The following is a 22,244-nucleotide window of genomic DNA, read 5'->3' as shown; positions in this document are numbered from 1 at the left end:
GTAGTCAAAGCAAAGCATGAATAGACACAAAATTAGAAGTCCTACGTTCAAAGAACAATGTGTATTGTGTCGTTACAGTCACTGAGAAAATATAATGTTGGGTGAAGAGCAGGCCAGAAAGCTCATGGCAAATAGGAAGAAGTTTAGAAAAAGGTGGAAGCCTACATGACCACTTCAGCTTTGACATGACTGACTCTAGACTAAAATTCAAGGATGGTTCAGGATCAGTTAATGCTGCAGGGAACCAGAAGCAGACGCTAGCTGCCAGGGCTGACAACTGGAGATTGATCCTTGGAGCCCACATGGAGGATGGAGGGAACTGGCTCCTCCAAGGTGTCCTCTGAAATTTGCTTGTGTTCCATGGTACATTCATATGCACATCCATACTCACATATACAGGCAAGTACATACATACACAAAGACACGCACAAACATACACACACATGCCCCAAAATTAAAAAAATAAATAAATAATGTTTTTATTTTAAATTTTTTATTGATTTTTTGTGAGTTTCATATCATGCACCCCAGTTTCACTCATCTCCCCATCTCCTCATATCTATCTATCCTTTGCCCTTGAAACCTTAATCCCCAAAAGAAAAGAAAAAATCAGAGAAACAGAACAATGTATAGAAAGCATCTCATTGTAGAGGTTGTAATGTGTCATGGTGTGTCCCATAGTTTACCCCTTAGTCCACAAATCTTCACTTGCAAATGTTCACTACAATGAGTCGTTCATTATCTGGTCCAATGTCTTTGGGTTCTGTCGCATCATCAACGTTGAATCCTCACTAGGACTCTTCCAGGTTATCCAGTGATTGCCCTGTTGTGTCATGGGAATTCTGCAGCTTTGGACCAGGAAGGCTAGCCCTTCCATGCACTGTAACAGTTCACAGATAATGTAGATTTTGGGCTGTACCAACTCAAAATCCTGGATCTGGGTTTGAGTGATGGCTGAGCTGGCCAACCTGGCAGCTTTCCCTCATCTCCGCCATCAAGAAGAGCTCTCGAACACTGATCCATCTAGGCCACCAATGCCTGCGGGGCAGGAGCCAGGGCCACCTCTTCCAGTGTCATGCCCTCGGGGCTGGCTCATCTGCACCCAAGCCTCCAGAGACAGCTCCACTGTGCTCCCCAGTCTAGGCTCTGCAATCAGGGAAGGGCTAGGGTAGCTTCTCTGCTCTCACATCCTCAGAACTGGCTTGCTGTGCCTGGCCTTTGAAGGCCAGCTCCACTGTGCCACTCAGGAAAGATGCAGGACCTGCTCTCCCAAGTGCTACAACCACTGAGAAGTAGGGACAGCTCACCAGTTCTTATGATCTTGGGGCCAGCTCCCCTGACTCTCTCAGGTAGCAAGGGGCAAGGGCAGGTGAGTACATCACATCCTTGCCCAAGTCACCTCACAGCAGAGTGACAGGACCAGCTCTTCCATGCTCATGCCCTTAGGCCAGCTCTCCTGTGCCCGATCCATCAGAGCCAGCCCTGCCCATGAAGCAAAATGCAGGGTTCACTCTCCCTGAATGCTGCGGATAGTGAGAGGTAGGACCAGCTCTACAGAGCGCCTCAGTCAGGGGCCTATTTTCATAGCCCTTGAATATCTATGTGGTTGCAGGTGTCAATGCAGAACAGGGATGTCCCATCTATGCTATTTAGTGATAATATAAGCTGTAGACAACTCTTGGTACTGTATGACCACAGACCAAGATGTGGTCTCAGGAGGCAGGGCTGGCTACTCACAACAGGTTGTTCTTCTCCACCCTCCTGTCTCCAGTTCCATCTCTCTTCATAATGCTCAAACTGTTCCACTTCTTTTTCTCTACCACAGACTTGAATACTGTAGTGGCTCCCACTGCAGGATGGATTCTGAGTGACACCCTCTACCCACACTATGCAGGATGGCAGAAAACAGGCCTCTAGGTATCTATAGTCCACCCATATAGTGATAGGTGCTGATAAGATCCTCCTGTGCTGGGTTTTATGTCAGCAGGTAGACCTCTGTGTGAATAAAAAAAAATGTAAAGGTAAGTTTTGTTGGGTCCAATGTGTAGTGCTACTTCAAAGTAATCTGGCCCTCCTACTAAGCAACATGAAAATTAATTCAAAATGGGATTTTGAGATAAACATGAAGAAATAAGCAATAAGAGAACATGAGAGCATGTTCTCATAAACCTGAATTCTGCATGTTTCTAACATGCAACATAGATAACTCATTGTCTATATAAATTATTGTAAATTGAACTGCAATGTATCTCCTTATCTGAAGACATTGCCAAGAGCTCTAAGAGTAAATTGCAAGAACTAAGGTATTTACAAACATTTACCATGGAAAAGGGTGCTTTCTGGTATATTTTTAAAAAGTAAGGGAAAACCAAAAACCCTCTAAAACACATTTAAAAAACTCTTTCAAGAAAAGATTTTCAATATTTGATTATACAATAGGCATACAAAAACACTGATTAGTGTCATTCATATAGATATAAATTAAAACCAGAAGCAGACACCATGTTGCAGGAGAACTATATACTTAAAAACACTGGAGTCCTCTGAACTTTGAGGTAATCTACACTTTGGCCTTCCTGTGCTGTTAAGAGCATTTCTATCTAGTAAGCATTAATGTTATGAACATCCATCAAACATACATACACCTGTACTCAGTGAGCCAGGGATTTTCCTCCTTTTATATAGCCAGTAGAAGTGTTAATATATGTATTTGTGACTGAGAATTCATTGTGTACACATATGTGCATGTTTATATGTATGTATGCATGTTCCTTGCATCTTGGTTTCTTTGGTTTCAATGCTTTGTCACTAATTCCATTACTTTGTGCCAATTAAGTCAGAATACCATGGTGCCAAGATCCTGTGAAAGAACAGAAGGAGAGGAAGGAAGGAATCATGGAGGGAGAGAATGAGAGAGAGGGAGAAAGGGAGGGAGGTAGGGAGAAAGAGGGACAGAGAGAGAGAGACAGAGAGAGAGAGAGAGAGAGAGAGAGAGAGAGAGAGAGAGAGAGAGAGAGAGAGAGAGAGAGAGAGAGATTACTTGAAGAAGAATTATTTTCAGAATCTCCAGCAGGTGGTAACAGCCTGATGGAAAAATGCCATTAGTAAAATAAACAAGTAATTTTTGAGCGTTATCTCACTGAGAACTATACCAGGATAAAGATGAACTATGTCGTCCAAATGTATAAGTGCATCACAAACTCAATGCTGAGCTGAGAATTCTAAGCTCATTGTACACCCTGTATGATTCTGTGTAGAGAAAATTCAAAAGTAGAGCAGCTTATTGTTTGCAATGTGTGTGATTTGTGACTGTAGCCACCTTTGGTGAGAAGGGTGGTTGATGGTTCTGAAGACCACAAGCTTTCCAGGATGCTGCTAATATCTGGGTTATTGATATGAAAGGCTATGCCATATTTGTGATCACTTTGAGAAATCTCATTGAATTATGTATTCAATATCGTACCTCTCTCTCTCTCTCTTTCTCTCTCTCTCTCTCTCTCTCTCTCTCTCTCTCTCTCTCTCTCTCTCTCTGTGTGTGTGTGTGTGTTATTTTAGTTTCACCTTGTAAACTTAAGGCAGGCAAGCTAAAAATGGTGTAGCTATCAATTGAGAAAGTGAAGGGAACTGAGCCAAATTCTTATTTTTTTAATAAGGTTGTTTTTGTGTTAACAGAGTTGATTCAAGTCAGTGGAGAAAGTCACATTGTCCAACAGGTAGAAGATGACCACAAAGACATAATAAAAAGCCTTTTCAAATGTCTCCCATTTATTTCCAAGGGAAGTGGGCATGAATTTTCTGAGCCAGTGAACACAAATTTTTAGCTCCTTGTTTAAAGTTATAAAACTATAAAAAAGATGCTACAGAATTGCAACTGCCTCATTTAGCTCAGATAAATATTTATACTACACGGGAATGATGCCAAGCATGCTAGACGGCGGAAGACTAAGACAAATGCTGTCTTTCGAGTACACAGTTTAGTGATAGATAAGGGTGTTCAAGTAGATCACAGACCTGATACCAGATTCTTTAAAACTGGCTTTCTATTAATACACACTTTTAAAAATCCGATAGATACACAAAAATTCATAATGACCAAAATGGAGTTTTTTCAGGAGGTATATTTTCTAAAATAATAAAGCTACACATATTATTGTTGACACTAAATAATAAAGAAAGATAATTTTTTCGTATCTTTGAATGCCTTTCTTTAAAACTTAGTACTGATTGCCTGAAGGCACCTGATAAGTTTGCTTCAGCTGATGGGCCTTGATGGTCAATACTGTTTCCTGGTGCACATGGCTCATCACTGAGGCAAGGCTAGTTCCAATGGAACGCGATTTTCACACTTCCTTTAGGGCTCTCAACCCAAATTGAACCTAAATGTAACCTCTAAGTTCAGGCCATTCTTAAGACATATTTGCAACATCTGAATTCATCCTTTAAGAAATTCTTTTCTGCTGCATATTTGTGGGCATCTTGGTCTTCATGAAGGTCTTCCAAGTAGCAGGGCTCACCCTGACCTTGTTGACTGCCTGTGGATCCTGTGCCCCTAACTGGGCTGTCTTGTCTGGCCTCAGTTGGATAGGATGTACCTAGTCCTGCAGTTTGGTTGATACCCAAGGGGACCTCACTCTTCTCAGGAATGAAGGGGAGGAAGGGATGGAAGGAGGGGCCGTGTGAGAAGAAGATTGGGAAGAGGTGTAATAGGGATAGAAAGTGAATAAATCAGTAAATTGATGAAAAATATACATCCTTCTAATTCTGACATCTACAACCCAGTATACAAGTTAATGAAAAACGGAAAATTCCAGGTCAATTAGGAGATGGGGGAAAAGAGAAGAACAACAATGTTACCCAAAAGTTGAGCTCTGCTCTTCGTCTTCTTTTCTATTAAAAGAAAGGAGCATCTATACAGACTCTACAGCCTCAGCACAATAGATGTTACAGCTATTATCCAACCATAACATTATATGTGGAAAAGCAACAGTGCCCAAGTTCAGGGAAGGACCTAGCATCATGGAAGGGAAAGGAGAAGAGAGCAAAGGCAAAAGCCAGATGCAGGCTGTACTGTGGTTTTCTTTTCCTCTAAGACCTGTTTACCCTTTCCTGAGACCACAATTGGAAAGCTCCTTTTCTAAGATTGGACAAAATACATTTTGTGAAAAAACTCCCACACAAAGAAAAAGAGCCCCCCAACATACTTGGCAGATCTAGCACATATATGTGTATACATTTGTATATGTGTCTACATATGTATATATGAACATATACACAGAGTAAGCATTAGTGGGAAAAGGCCATGATAATATGAGAGCCAGGGTTTTATTCTAACTGATTAAATTTAGAGGTGGTTTCCTATGCAGAAATAAGACTTTGAAACTGTGGTGACTCAGATGAGTTCCTTCCAATAACACTTATGAATGCTACAATTAATCCAGTAATTTATTTTATTGATAATGTACAATTAGGATGCTAAACAGCCTGAACACATTACATCTCTCAGTTTAAGTGCTTTACACATTATAATTAAGCAGAGCAAAGTTAAAATCATACACGTAATTAAGAAAAGCAGTGCTAAAATAAGTGAAATAGGCTTATTCTCTGCACTTAGTTTATTCTTTGGAAAAAGATTACCACACACAGATAAAGATGGCAGTGCTTCCAAAACTTGCGCATAAGCTTAGCAGAACCAGAGATCGGTGTCTAATTTCTTTAACTTGGAGCATAATCAGTTCTTTACTTCAGTAAAAGGGTTTTTTTTAAATTTGTTTATGTGCGTGTGCATGCGTGTGTGTGTGTGTGTGTGTGTGTGTGTGTGTGTGTGTGTGTGTGTGGTTTCCTCCAAGTAAAATATTTAGGCCTCTGATCTGTTGGGCTTGTAAAATAACATAGAATAAAGTACCCTTAAGAAATATTCTATTTTATTTAGAAATTTTTGCACATGGAAGCACACTGCTTTTGTCCTCTTGTGTGTGCTTGTGTGCAGCAGGCACCAGTTGAATATTTCTTGAATTCTTACATCAAGAAGCAATTTCTACCAAGAGTTATATAACTTTTGAAGATCTAGCAGAAAAACCTTAAAATCTTTTCCCAGAGTCTTACTCTCTGAGTGTAATGATATTTGTAACACTTTACATTTTCAAGGGAAAAGTTAATTACTACTGCTTCTTACATATGCTAGATGCTTCCACACAGATCAGGATACACAGCTCAGAATTATAGCTTAGAATAGCCCTACAAGTAAGATAATAGCCTGCCTACTTAACATATAAGGAAAATGTGGCCATATAAAGAGATTTATCTTGGTAAGTTCTCACAAGGAGGAAGAGAAAAGCAAGAATTCAAGCCTAGGTTTGTCTGATTCTGAAGCCTCTATTGTCTGCAATATTATATTACCTCCTGGAGATGAGTTTCAAATTCAACTCTATCTAAGTAACTTTTATAAATAAGATATTATTCTTAAAATGTGATTTTATAATCATGGGAGCCATTAGTCTATAGAAAAACTATCATATATGACTTTCTATGGTATTCTAATTTTAATGTTAGATTAAAATGAAATCTATACATTGGCATTTGTCAGAGTCTGATTCTCTTTACCAGAAACAACCCTCCCTATCTCTCTCCCATTGACCCCATAATTGTGGGGAACAAACACGTGTATGTGGTCAAACACTAGTAGTAGCTTTGTTGTTGCTGTTTTTTGTTGTTTTGGTGGGTTGTTTTTTTGTTTTGTTTTTCTACATTCCAGCCATTGCCCCACTCCTGGTCCTCCCTCTCATAGTTCCTCATCTCATTTCTTCTCCCTCTTCCTTCTAAAGGGTGCTTCCCCATCCCAGCATTCTCCTTCCCTGGGGCCTCAAGTCTCTTGAGGATTATTTTCTCCCACTGAGGGCAGACTAAGGAGTCCTCTACCACATATGTGCTGAGCCTCAGACTGGCCCATGTGTGCTCCTGGTTGGTGCTCAGTCTCTGGGAGTTCTCAGGGGTTCCTGTTATTTGAGACTGCTGGTCTTCCTATGGGGTCACTCTCCCCTTTTGCTTCTTCAGTCCTTCCCCTAATTCAACCATAGGGGTTCCAGACATTAGTTCAATGTTTGGGTGTAAGTATCTGTATCTGTCTTAGTCAGCTGGAGGTAGGGCATCTCAGAGGACAGCCACGCTATATCAATAATAGCGTGAGACCTTGGTGCCCACCCATAAGATGGATCCTAAATTGGGCCTGTCACTGGACTGCCTTTCGTTCAGTCTCTTCACCATTTTTATCCCTACAATTATTTTAGAGAAGAACAATTCTGGGTCAGCATTTTAACTGTGGTTTGTTAACCCCATGTCTCTACTTGGCGCACTATCTATGTACTGGGTAACAACTCTGATGAGTTCCCTCTTCCCACTGTTGGGCATTTTGACTAAGGTCACCCTTTTGAATCCTGAAAGTCTCAACTCCCAGGTTTCTGGTACTTTCTAGAGCAGCCCCCACCTGCTTCCCACCCCACCCAGAGGCTGCATATTTCCATTTATTCTCCTGGTCCTCTGGGCTTCTCTGCTGTCTGCCTTCCCCCATACTTGATCCCGCTTTCCCTTTCCCCTCCCCCACTTCTCCTACCCAGGTTCCTCCCTCTGCTTCCTGTGATTATTTTGTTCCCCCATCTAAGGGAGATTGAAGCATCCTCATTTGGACCTTACTGCTTGTTAAACTTACAGTCTGTAGGTTATATCCTAGGTATTCTGTACTTTTTAGCTAATATCCACTTATCAGTGAGTACATACTTTGCATGTCTTTTGGGGAGTGGGTTAACACACTTGGTATGATATTTTCTAGTTCCATTCTTTTGCCTGAAAAATTCATGGTGTCCTCATTGTTAATAGCTGAATTATATTCCATGATGTAAATGAACTACATTTTCTGTATCCATTCTTTACTTGAGGGACATCTGGGTTGTTTCCAGCTTCTGGGTCTTACAAATAAAGCTGCTATGAACATACTGGAACAAGTATCCTTGTGGGCTTGTTGAGAATCTCTTGGATATATGCCCAGGAATGGTATAGCTAGATTTTCATGTAGAAATATATCCAATTTTCTGAGGAATCCCCAGACTGATTTCCAGAGTGGTTGCACCAGTTTGCAATCCCACTAACAATGGAGGAATGTTCCTCCTTTTCCACATACTCACCAGCATGTGATGTCATATGTGTTTTTTATGCTGGCCATTCCGATTTATGTAAGGTAGAATCTCAGGGTTGTTTTGATTTGCATTTTCCTGATGACTAAGGACTTTGAACATTTCTTTAAGTGTTTCTCCTACATTCTAGATTCCTCTGATATGAATTATCTGTTTGGCTCTGTATCCCATTTTTTAATTAGGTTATTCAGTTTTTGGAAGTTAACTTCTTGCGTTCTTTATATATTTGGGATATTAGCCCTCTATTAGATGTAGGGTTAGTGATTTATTTTTTTTTTTGCCAATCTGAATGTTACTGATTTATTATCCTATTATGGTGTCTTTTGCTTCACAGAAGCTTTTCAGTTTCATGAGATCCCATTTACTAAATCTTGATCTTAGAGCCTGAGCCATTGGTGTTCTGTTCAGGAAAATTTCCCCTACGCCAATGAATTTGAGGCTCTTGCCCACTTTCTCTTCTATTATATTCTGTGTATTGGGTTTTATGTTGAGGTCTTGATCCACTTGGAGTTAAGCTTTGCGTAAAGGTGATAAATATGGATCTATTTTCATTCTTCTACATACAGAACACTAGTTAGAGCACCATTTATTGAAAATGTTTTCTCTTTCCACTGTATGTTTTTGGCTTCTTTATTAAGGAACAAATGTCCATAGGTGGGTGGATTTATTTCTGGGTCTTGAATTCTATTCCACTGATAGACCTGTACCAATACCATGTGATCCTTATCACTATTGCTTTGTAGTACAGCTTGAGGTCAGGGATGATTCCCCTGGAAGATCTTTTTTATTGAGAACTGTTTAGGCTATCCTGATATTTTGGTTTTCCCTATGAAGTTGAGAATTTCTCTCCATCTCTGTGAAGAATTGTGTTGTACTTTGACTGGGATTGCATTGAATCTGATAGATTGCTTTTAGTAAGATGGCCATTTCTCTATGTGAATCCTAGCAATCCATGAGCATGGGAGATTTTTCTGTGTTCTGATGTCTTTGATTGCTTCCTTCAGGGGTTTGAAGTTCTTGTCATACACATCATCCACTTGCTTAGCACTGGTTATACCAAGATATTTTATCCTATTTATGGCTACTGTGAATGGTGTTGTTTCTCTAATTTCTTTGTCAGCATGTTTATCATTTGTAAAAAGGAAGGCTACTGATTTGTCTGAGTTAATTTTATATCCTGCCACTTTGCTGATGTTGTTTATCAGCTGAAATACTTCTCTGGTGGAATTTTAGGGGTTGCTTCTGTATAGTATCCTATCATCTGCAAATAGTAATACCTTGATTTCTTTCTTTACAATTTGTATCCCCTTGATCGCCTTTTGTTGTCTAATTGCTCTAGCTAGAACTTCAAGTACTATATTGAATAGATATGGAAAGAGTAAGCGGCCTTGTCTTGTCCTTGATTTTAATGGGATTGCTTCTAGTTTCTCTTCATCTAATTTGATATTGGCTGTTGGCTTGCTATATATTGCTTTTATTATGTTTAGGTATGTATCATGAATTCATTATCAATCCAAGATTTTTAACATGAATGTATATTGTATGTTGTCAAAGGTTTTTCTGCATGTAATGAGATGACCATACGACTTTTTTCTTGAGTTTATTTATATAATGTATTACATTAATGGATTTTCAAATATTGAACAATCCCTGCAACCTTGGGATGAAGCCTACTTTATCTTGGTGAATGTGGTTTTGATATGTTCTTCAATTCAGTTTGGAAGAATTTTATTGAGAATTTTTGCATCAATATCCATAAGTAAAATTGTTCTGAAGTTCTCCTTTGTTAGGACTTTGTGTGGTTTATGTATGAGAATAACTATGGCTTCCCAGAATGAATAAGGTAGTGTTCCTTATGTTTCTATTTTGTGGAAGGGCCGATTGTTTTAGTATAGAATTCTACCTTATTCTCAAAGAAGAGCTCAAACAAATACTTGGGCAGTAGATCAGTCTTGGACTGGCGTAGTGAAATATGGAAGTTGGGTACTCGGATGGTCAGCTTTCATTGTCAACTTGACACAATCCAAAACCATCTGGGAATATCCTCAGAGAAGTATTGTCTAAATCTGGTTGGCTTGTGAATGTGGGGGAGAGGGGGATTTTTTTAGTCAGTGTGGGAAGTCCTAGCCTACTGTAGATTGTACCCTGTTCTAAGCACAGGGCTATGAACTCTGGGAGGGCTGTAAAAATCAATCAAGGACGTAATTGTGTACATATTCACTACTTTCTGCTCTTGACTGTGGCTGACATGTGACTAACTGTCTTGATTTCCCCACAATGGTGAACTATTACTTGGAATTTCAAGCTTAAGTGAATTGTTTTTTGCCTAAAATGGCTTTTGGAGATGTTTTACCATAAAAGTACAAATGAAGACAAAACAATGCCAAGTAAGTGGGAAACTTACTGAAACAGAGGATCACTGTTTTACAAGGACAGTGATAGTGACTCTACACCAAGCATCTGTGTCTCGGTACATTCCTTTGTGTCTATCCTGGTCTCAAGTTTTGAGTGTCTCCCTTAAGATTAAAGTGCTTCAGGAATCTCAAGAAGGAGGACTTAAGTGAGGGTTCTTTAGTTCCTCTGAGAAAGGAAACAAAATACTCATAGGAGCAATAAAGGAGACAAAGTGTGAAACAGAGACTGAAGTAAAGGCCACCCAGAGACTGCCCTACCTGGGGATTCATCCTATAAACAATCACCAAACCCTGACACTACTATGGATGACAAGAAGTGTATACCAAAAGGAGCATGCCATGGTTGTCCCTGGAGGAGCCCTGGCAGTGCTTTACAAATACAGAGGCAGATGTTAGTCGTCATGCATTGGTCTGGACGTGGGGCCCCCAATGGAGGAGCTGGAGGGTGGTCCAGAGGAGCTGAAGGCATTTACAGCCTGATAGGAAGAACAACAATGTCGGCCACCCAGTCACCCCAGGACTCCCAGGGACTAAACCATCAACTAAGGGGTACACATGGTTCCAGCCAAAAATGTGACAGAGGAATGCCTTGTCAGGCATCAGTGGGAGGAGTGGTGCTTGTCCAGGTGAAGGCTCAATAGATGCCCAAGCAAAAGAGGTGGGAGTGGGTCAGATGGAGGGGCATATATGGGGAGGCAGGGAGTGGGACAAGGCGTTGTGGGTCTTTGGGGAGGGGGGAAATCAGGAATGGTTTTACCATTGGCAATGTAAATGAAGATTATATTCAATAATAAAATTTTAAAAAAGATGAAAGTGCTCGTAAAGTGTAGTGAAGATGAGAATTGAACTTATTCTCATCACACCACAGCCTCCCACTTCTCGGGGAATACTCAAATTTGTAACAACTCTCTTAATATTAATAGTAATGTAAACACATCCTTTATTAATATTCTGTAGCTATTTTTATTTACTTACTTTTTGGCTCATGGAATTAAACCCATGGCCATAAATGATTTTAACAAGTGCTATGCCACTGAGTCCTTAAAGTAATCGGTGGTGGCGCACACCTGTAATCCCAGCACTCTAGGAGGCAGAGTCAGGTGGATTTCTGAGTTTGAGGCCAACCTGGTCTACAGAGTGAGTTCTAGGACAGCCAGAGCTATACAGAGAAACCCTGTCTGGAAAAAGCCAAATTCAAAAAAAAAAAAAAGATGATTTTACTCTGTCAGATTAAATTCTAACTATAGTTACCCAGTTATTATAATTAGATTTGTTTTTAAAATACACCTGCTAGTGTAATACAATAATTGCTAGCTGTAAATGTGTAGCCTACCTATCCTATGGAACTTTTGAGAGAACTGAATCGCAACTATTAAAGTTTGTATAACTACTAAAATAAATAATATTTATGTTGATAGAGTTCAAAGGAAAGGTTTTCAGATCCAGAAGGGCAGTTAAAAGAATGCATGTGTGTCATAGGGGCTGCTTCATATATTATCATTATTATTATTATTATTATTATTATTATTATTAAAGTTATTGTTACTTTGATCAGGCCATATGGAGGTAAATGACTGGATTTTGGATTTACCTTATGACTGAAGGGTTGTACTCATATGTTCCTAGCAATGAAATCATATCAGTATGGCCAAATAAAGCATGCTTTCCTCTCACCCATCTATGAAATAGACTTATATGTTAAAGGGGCCTCTGCCTTACTAGCCTGTGTTCTGTTGTGCTCTCTAGCCCTGATGCATGCCTTGGTATTTGGGAATGTGACTGCCATCATACAGAGGATGTACTCTAGATGGAGTCTGTACCACACTAGAACCAAGGACCTAAAGGACTTCATCCGTGTGCATCACCTGCCCCAGCAACTCAAGCAGAGGATGCTCGAGTACTTTCAGACAACTTGGTCAGTCAACAATGGAATAGATTCAAATGAGGTAATGTGCATCTCTTATGTTGACATTTTCAGGCAAAAAGCATACACTTATCATGTAAAAACTAGATGTTCTAATACAGGCATAAGAGAGAGACAAGGTTACTAGCATATTTATCTCTTTGTCTTTCATCCCTCATGGGCCTACAACCCACCATTCTTTATTATTATTATTATTATTATTATTATTATTTACAGTCTAGTCATTGCCCTCCTCCCAGTGCACCTTCCTGCAGTTCCTCATCCTATTCCTTCTTCCCCCTGTCTCCAAGAGTATGTTCCCTCTTCTCCGCCAGGCCTCCCTGGGGCCCAAAGTCGTCCCCAAGTATTAATTGTGTCTTCTCCCACAGAAATCAGACCAGGAATTCCTCTGCTGTATATGGGTCAGGGTCTTGGAACAGCTCGTGTATGCTGCCTGCTTGACAACCCAGCTTTCTTTATGCATCATGACAGATGTCTTCACAATGCCACTCTATGATGGCGGAGTTTCATAGTGATTTGCTATGAAATTTCATTTTCATTGTGCTATTTTAAGGAATCATCCTTATGATAATTTAATGTCAAAATGTTGGGTGAATACTAAATGTAAATTTGTCATACTGATCCATAGTTTTTTAAAAAAAGAAACAAAATATAGGCAAAATGATATCTGTAAAATTAAAGAATTAGCCAAAAAACCACTATGCAAGGCACTGTATGGAAATTTGAAAGGAAGAAGTCAAAACATCACTATTTGCAGATGATATGGTAGTATACTTGAGTAACCCCCAAAATTCCTCCAGAGAACTCCTACAGTTGATAAACAACTTCAGCAAAATGACTGGATATAAAATTAACTCAAACAAACCAGTAGCCTTCCTCTACTCAAAGGATAAACAGTCTGAGAAAGAAATTAGGGAAACAACACCCTTCACAATAGTCACAAATAATACAAAATACCTTGGTGTGACTCCAACCAAGAAAGCGACAGATCTATATGACAAGAACTTCAAGTCTCTGCAGAAAGAAATCAAAAAGATCTCAGAAAATGGAAAAATCTCCCATGCTCAGGGATTGGCAGGATTAATATAGTAAAAATGGCCATCTTGCTGAAAGCAATCTACAGATTCAATGCAATCCCCATCAAAATTCCCACTCAATTCTCCATAGAGTTAGAAAAAGCAATTTTCAAATTCATATGGACTAACAAAAAAAAAAAAAAAACAAGATAGCAAAAACTGTTCTCAACAATAAAAGAACTTCTAGGGGACTCACCATCCCTAACCTCAAGCTGTATTACAGAACAAGAGTGATAAAAACTTCATAGTATTATTAGTACAGAGACAGGTTGGCCAATCAATGGAATAGAATTGAATACCCAGAAATGAACCCACACATCTATGGTAACTTGATCTTTGACAAAGAAACTAAAACCATCCGGTGGGGAAAAAGACAACAGTTTCAACAAATGGTGCTGGTTCAACTGGCTGTCAGCATGTAAAAAATGCAAATTGACCTATTTTATCTCTTTGTACAATGTTCAAGTCCAAGTGGATCAAGAGCCTCCAGATAAAACCAGATACATTGAAACAAATAGAAGAGAAAATGGGGAAAAACGTCAAACACATGGGCACAGGGGAAAAGTTCCTAAACAGAACACCAATAGCTTATGCTCTAAGATCAAGAATCAGCAAATTGGACTTCATAAAACTAAATAGCTTATGAAAGGTAAAGCATACTATCAATAGGACAAAATGGCAGTCAACAGATTGGGAACATACAACATCCAATAGAGGGTTAATATCAAATATATACAAAGAACTCCATACAAAGTTAAACTCCAGAGAAACAAATAACTCTATTAAAAAAAATGGGGAACAGAGCTAAACAGAGAATTCTCAACTGAGGAAACTTGAATGGATGAGAAGCCCCTAAAAAAAATATTCAACATCCTTAGTCATCGGGAAAATGAAAATCAAAATAACCCTGAGGTTCTACCTCACAACAATCAGAATACCTAGGTTCAAATCTCAGGTGACAGCAGATGCTGGTGAGGATGTGGAGAAAGAGGAACACTTCTTCATTGCTGGTGGGATAGCAAACTGGCACAACCACTTTGGAAATCAGTCTGGTAGTTCCTCAAATAACAGGCATAGTATTACCTGATGACCCAGCTATACCACTCCTGGATATATACCCAAAAGATGCTTGAATATATAACAAGGACACATACTGCACTGTGTTCATAGCAGCTTTATTTATAATAGTCAGAAGCTGGAAAGAACCCAGATGTCCTTCAACAGAGGAATGGATACAGAAAATTTGACACATTTATACAATAGAGTACTATTCAGCTATTAAAAACAATGACTTCATGAAATTCTTAGGCAAGTGGATAGAACTAGAAAATATCATCCTGATTGAGGTAACCTGGTCACAAAAGAACACACATGGTACGCACTCACTAATAAGTAGATAGTAGTCCAAAAGCTCGGAATACACAAGATACAATTCATAGACCGTATGAAGCTCAAGAAGACGACCAAAATTTAGATGCTTCGGTCTTTCTTAGAAGTGGGAACAAAATACTCATGGGAGGTAGGAAGGAGGGATGGACGTGGAAGGAACAGAGGAAATGTAGGGGAATAAGGAGTCGGATCATAGAGGAAGGGTAGGGGAATAGGGAGTCGGATCAGCTGTGGGAAGAGATGGGAATGTGCATTTTGCTGCATACAGAAACCTACCTCAGACACCAAGACAGACACTACCTCAGAGTAAAAGTCTGGAAAACAATTTTCCAAGCAAATGATCCCAAGAAACAAGCTGGTGCAGCCATCCTAATATGGAATAAAATGGACTTTCTACATAAAGTCATCAAAAAAGATAAGGAAGGACACTTCATACTCATCAAAGGAAAAATCTACCAAGATGAACTCTCAATTCTGAACATATATTCTCCAAACACAAAGGTACCCACATTCATAAAAGAAACTTTACTAAAGCTCAAAGCACACATTGCACTCCACATAATAATAGTGGGAGACTTCAACACCCTACTCTCATCAATGGACAGATCATGGAAACACAAATTAAACAGTGAAGCTAGCAGAAGTTACCAAATAAATGAATTTAACAAGTATCTATAGAACATTTTCTCCTAAAACAAATGACTATAACTTCTTCTCAGCACCTCACTGTGCCTTCTCCAAAATTGACCATATACTCAGTCACAAAACAGACATCAGCAGATAAAAGAAGATTGAAACAATTCCATGCACCCTATCAGATCACCATGGTCGAAGGCTGGTCTTCAATGACAACAAAAACATCAGAAAGCCCACATACACATGGAAACTGAACAACAATCTACTCAATGATAGCTTGGTCAAGGACAAAATAAAGAAATTAAAGACTTTTTATAAGTTAATGAAAATGAAGGGACAACATACCCAAACTTATAGGACACAATGAAAGCAGTGCTAAGAGGAAAAATCATAGCTCTGAGTGCCTCCAAAAAGTAACTGGAGAAAGCATACACTAACAGCTTAACAGCACAACTGCAGGACCTAGAACATAAAGAAGCAAATACATCCAAGAGGAGTAGACATCAGGAAATAATCAAAATCATTCAAGTAGAAACAAAAGAATCAACCAAACCAGGACTTGGTTCTTTGAAAAAACCAACAAAATAGATAAACCCTTAGCCAAACTAACTAGGAGGCACAGAGACAGTATCCAAATCAGTAAAAACAGAAATGAAAAGGGAGACATAAAAACAGATACTGAGGAAATCCAAAAAAGAATCAGATCCTACTGCAAAAGCCTATACTCAACAAAAGTGGAAAATCTAGATGAAATGCACAATTTTCTAGACAGATACCCAGGTACCAAAGCTAAATCAGGATCACATAAGTAATCTAAATAATCTCATAACCCCCAAAGAAATAGAAGTGCCCATTAATACTCTCCCAACCAAAAAAAAAAAAAAAAAAAAAAAAGCCCAGGATCAGATGGGTTCAATGCAGAGTTCCATCAGACCTTCAAAGAAGACTTAACATCAATACTCTTCAAACTATTCCACAAAATAGAAACAGATGGAATACTAGCCAATTCATTTTATGAAGTTACAATTACTCTGATACCTAAATCACATAAGAACCCAACAAGGAAAGAGAAATTTAGACAAATTTCCCTTATGAATATTGATGCAAAAATACTCAATAAAATTCTTGCCAACCAAATCCAAGAACATATCAAAATGACCATCCACCATGATCAAGTAGGCTTCATCTCAGGGATACAGGGATGGTTCAATATACAGAAATCCATCAATGTAATCCATTATATAAACAAACTCAAAGAAAACAAAACCACATGATCATTTCATTAAATGCTGAGAAAGCATTTGACAATATTCAACACCTCTTCATGTTAAAAATCTTAGAAAGATCAGGTACTCGAGGCCCATACCTAAACATACTAAAAGCAACATACAGCAAATGAGTACCCAACATCAAACTAAGTGGAGAGAAACTTGAAGCAGTCCCACTAAAATCAGGGACTAAACAAGGCTGTCCACTCTCTCCCTACCTCTTCAATATAGTATTCAAAGTCCTAGCTAGAGCAATTAGACAACAAAAGGAGGTCAAAGGGATTCAAACCAGAAAAGAAGAAGTCAAAGTATCACTATTTGCAGATGATATGATAGTATACTTAAGTGACCCAAAAAATTCCACCAGAGAACTCCTAAACCTGAGAAACAACTTCTGCAAAGTGACTGGATATAAAGTTAAGCAAACAAAGCAATAGCCTTCCTATACTCAAAGGATGAAGAAGCTGAGAAAGAAATTAGGGAAATGACACCTTTCATAATAGTCACAAATAATATAAAATACCTTGGTGTGACTATAACGAAGCAAGTGAAAGATCTGTATGACAAGAACTTCAGGTCTCTGAAGAAGGGAATCAAAGAAGACATCAGAAAATGGAAAATTCATCCATGCTCATGGATTGGCAGGATTAATATAGTAAAAATGACCATCTTGATGAGAGCAATCTACAGATTCAATGCAATCCCCATTAAAATCCCAACTCAATTTTCATAGATTTAGAAAGAGAGATTTCAAATTTTATCTGAAATAACAAAAACCCAGGATAGTGAATACTATTCTCAACAATAAAAGAACCTGTGGCAGAATCACCATCCCTGACCTCAAGATCTACAAATAAAGCAATAGTGATAAAATGCGTATGGTACTGGTATAGAGACAGGCAGGAAGATCAACAGAATAGAATTGAAGACTCAGAAATGAACCCACATACCCATGGTCACTTGATTTTTGACAAAAGAGCTAAATCATCCAGTGGAAAAAAGACAACATTTTCAACAAAGGGTGCTGGGTCAACTGGCAGTCATCCTTGAAGAAGGATGCAAATTGATCCATTCTTATCTCCCTGTACAAAGCTCAAGTCCAAGTGGATCAAAGACCTCCACATAAAGCCAGATACACTGAATCTAATAGAAAAGAAAGTGAAGAAGAACCTGGAGCACATGGGCACAGGGGAAAAGTTCCTGAACAGAAAACCAATAGCTTATGCTCTAAGACCAAGAATTGACAAATGGGACCTCATAAAATTGCAAAGTTTCTGTAAGGCAAAGGACACTATCAATAGGACAAAATGGCAACCAACAGATTGGGAAAAGCTCTTTACCAATATATCCAATAGAGAGCTAATATTGAATATAAACAAAGAACTCAAGAAGTTAAAATCCAGAGAACAAAATAACCCTTTTAAAAATGGTGTACAGAGCTAAACAAAGAATTCTCAACTGAGGAATACTGAATGGCTGAGAAACAGTAAAGAAATGTTCAACATCTTTAATCATCAGGTAAATGCAAATCAAAACAACCCTGGGATTCCACCTCACACTAGTCAGAATGGCTAAGATCAAAAACTCAGGGGACAGCAAATGTTGGAAAGGATGTTGAGAAAGAAGAACACTCCTCCGTGGCTGGTAAGATTGCAAGCTGGTAAAACCATTCTGGAAATCATTTTGGTGGTTCCTCAGAAAATTGGACATAGCACTACCTACGGACCCAGCTATACCACTCCTGGGCATATACCCAGAAGATACTCCAACATGTAATAAGAACACATATTCCTCTATGTTCATAGAAGCCTTATTTATAATAGTCAGAAGCTGCAAAGAGCCCAGATTTCCCTCAACAGAGGAATGGATACAGAAAATGTGACCCATTTATACAATGGAGTACTAATCACCTATTTAAAACAATGAATTCATGAAATTCTCAGGCAAATGGATGTTACTAGAAAATATCATCCTGAGTGAGGTAACCCAATCACAAAAGAACACACATTATGCAGTTGCTGATAAGTGGATATTAAACCAAAAGCTCAGAATACCCAAGATATAACTCACAGAGCACATGAAGCTCAAAAAGAAGGAAGACCAAAATGTGGATACTTTGATCCTTATTGGAAAGTAGATCAAAATACCAGTGGCTCACAGCCAACCAACAGAATGAGCATAGGGTTCCCAATGGAGCAGTTAGAGAAAGGACCCAACGAGCTGCAAGGTTTGCAGCCCTGCAGGAGGAACAGCAATATGTACCAAATAGTACCTTCAAAGCTCCCAGAGACTAAACCATCAACCAAAGAGTACACATGGAGGGACTCATGGCTCCAGCTACATATGTAGCAGAAGATGACCATTTCAGACATCAATGAGAGGATAGACCATTGGTGCTGTGAAGGCTCGATTCCCTGGAATAGGGGAATGCAAGTCAGGAAATTGGGGGTGGGATGAGCAGGGGGAGTGGGGATGGGATAGGGAATTTTTGGAGTGGTAATGTGCAAAGGGGACACCATTTGAAATGTAAGTAAAGCAAATATCTAATAAAAAAAAAAGGACAGTGTATCCAAATTCCTGTATCTATCCCAATAGGAGGTTTGATGGAAGTATTGCAAGCTTTTCTACCAGAATATGCAGAAATTTTTAAAAAATGCTTCAGATTTTTTATCTGCTTACTATTCTATTTTACATAACTAACATCATAGTCCTGGAGATTATATAGAGGAAATCTCGGAGACTATAACAACCTATTCTTGTATAATGCAACTCACCCAAGTAGGAAGAGTGCCAATGATATCTTGCAACTCATCGAGTAGTCCAAACTCATCCAAATTTCTTTTTTCCTGTCCTCTTTCCCAACAGCTTTTGAAAGACTTTCCAGATGAACTGCGCTCTGACATCACTATGCATCTGAACAAGGAGATCTTACAGCTGTCCCTGTTCGACTGTGCAAGCCGGGGCTGCCTCAGGTCTCTGTCTCTCCATATTAAAACCTCCTTTTGTGCTCCAGGAGAATATCTGCTGCGCCAGGGGGATGCCTTGCAGGCCATCTACTTTGTGTGCTCAGGCTCCATGGAGGTTCTTAAAGACAGCATGGTGTTGGCTATCCTAGGTAGGTGTCAGCTGAAATGTTTTTTCTGAAATTTTCCTCTAGAGTATAAAGAATACAAAGTACAGAAGAGGTAGATGTTGACAGGAGTTGACAAATTACAGATGAATGTATGAACTCCATATTGGATTCAATTTACCTAAATGTCATACACAACATATCATGATTCCTATACAAAGAAAGTTCAGGTAATATAAATATTACCATTTTACAAGTGAGTAAATACCTAGATTTCATACACAGTTTAAGTCTTTCTGACTTCTGTTTACAATCCATATGGTGTCCTATAGAAGAAACAGCAGCCCTGTTTTCAAGGAGAATTTCTATGTTTTTGAAGAACCAGTACAAAGAACATTAGAATTATGTTTTATCTGCCCCAGAAAGAGAGGAAAAATGAGTTTAACTTTGGGAAAAAATCTTGATCACTGTCATTAACCTAGTACTGCAAAGGTAACACAGCCTCCTTTTAGTTCCTCAGAGAAAACTCTTAACTGTGGAAACTCAGTGCTGTGATGTTGACTTCAAATACTAGACACAATTATTTTTCACTGAAATATGAAGAAGAGCTGGCAGAAGACAGTATGTGGGCTAATATAGAAAAATTCTCTCCCAATATTATCTGAGTTCTTTTCAACCTCACTCTCATTTCTTTATATAACCAATCATTATTGAACATTAGTCTAAGGACTAAAAATGCTAGAACAGAAATTGCTAGAAATTTTGCCCTTATGGAGATTGAACCCAAGAGTATGACAAAATAGAAAATTCAACCAGAATGGTGGAGAGGGGTGAGCATCAGATGAATCCAGGGTACATTTTAAAAATCAGTATTTTACATCATATCAGTAAATGGTTAATGCAGTAATTTTCATTCTGTTTTTCTAAGGAAGTGATCTGTGACAAATCTTTGCAAAGTATTTTGACACCTGGTACATTTAAGCCTTCACGGACTGTAAACACAGATGTAAAAGCATTTAATGTTTCCCCAATACTATTCTATATTCTGGAAAGAGCACTGCTCCTTCTTGTCTCAAAAATACATGTCATTTGATGTTAATGCTGTCAGGCTTCTACTGAGGTGGTAAGCTTGAGAATAGGTTATATTTTGGTAGAGAGACGTGATAATTATTGAGTCCCTAGTGTGAACTGGTATATTAGTCTCACTATCGAGTCCTGAAATTTTGTCAAATCTGCACATTCATCTTCTGAAATCCATTCCTTGCAAGATGAAATTAGGAGGTGAGAACCTTGGATGCGGTTAATACATTCCAAAATGGGTTTATAAAGAATCTCAGCCAGCCACGTGGCTTTTTCCGCTATGGTATCACAATCAGAAGTCAGTAGAAAACTGGCCCTTATTAGACATGGAACCTGCCAAGGCCTTAACCTTAGACTTTTCAGCTCCAGATCATCAGAAATAAATTTCTTTTGCTTCTCATACCTTAGCTGAATTGTGTAGAGCATTGATAAGAGACTGTGGTGGTGTGGCTGCCTCAACTAAAGGGGAGGAGCTAGAGGCTGAGTGCAGGCCAACCCTGCAAGTTCCACTGCTTCGCATGTGGACTTCAGTTTTGAAAACAGGAAAGGTGTATCTTGTTGATTTTCTCAAAGAACCAGCTCCTGGACTCGTTGATTCTTTGTATGGTTCTCTTTGTTTCCACTTGATTGATTTCAGCCCTGAGTTTGATGATTTCCTGTCTTCTACTCCTCCTGGGTGAAATAGCTTCTTTTTGTTCCAGGGCTTTCAGGTGTGTCACTAAGCTGCTAGTATATGCTCTCTCCATTTTCTTTTTGGAGGCACTCAGGGCTATGAGTTTTCCTCTTAGCACTGCTTTCATTGTGTCCCAAAGATTTGGGTATGTTGTGCCTTCATTTTCATTAAATTCTAAAATGTCTCTGATTTCTGGGACTTCCCTTTCAAATTTGGCTCAGTTTTTACTAACACCCTGTGATATTTTCCTTAGTATAAGTGCAGAAGATGATAAAATAGTCCCTCCCTCTTCTCAATTTGTAAAGGTAAAGGACAGTCATTCTACCATTTTGTAATTCTGGTTTAGAATTGACAATTATTTCTAATTTACTTCCAAAACACTACTTACATATTTTCCAGTGAATTTTCCTAGCACCACTACAAGTTTTAGAGCCTAGTGACTTTTAGTACCTACTGAAATGGCCTCTTCTTGAGAGAGTATCTGCCACTTTGTCAGAACCATATGATATGACATACATTCAAGCAGATATA

The 22,244-nt window shown here is 38.9% G+C and overlaps 1 protein-coding gene across 1 annotated transcript in view; it reads left to right on the top strand.

Annotated features, from left to right (window-relative positions):
* The window catches only part of Kcnh8 (potassium voltage-gated channel subfamily H member 8), a 430,038-nt gene that overhangs the window by 332,429 nt on the left and 75,365 nt on the right, over positions 1-22,244 (top strand). Inside the window, exons 9-10 of the mRNA XM_052192780.1 lie at positions 12,344-12,543; positions 19,756-20,005. Coding sequence (XP_052048740.1) covers positions 12,344-12,543; positions 19,756-20,005 — 450 coding nt within the window. The remainder of the gene's footprint in view (positions 1-12,343; positions 12,544-19,755; positions 20,006-22,244) is intronic.

The sequence above is a fragment of the Apodemus sylvaticus genome, chromosome 9, assembly GCF_947179515.1.
Source record: "Apodemus sylvaticus chromosome 9, mApoSyl1.1, whole genome shotgun sequence".
Taxonomy (NCBI): Eukaryota; Metazoa; Chordata; class Mammalia; order Rodentia; family Muridae; genus Apodemus; species Apodemus sylvaticus.
Note: the sequence above shows the minus strand (reverse complement) of the source record. Positions and strands in the feature narration are given on the sequence as shown.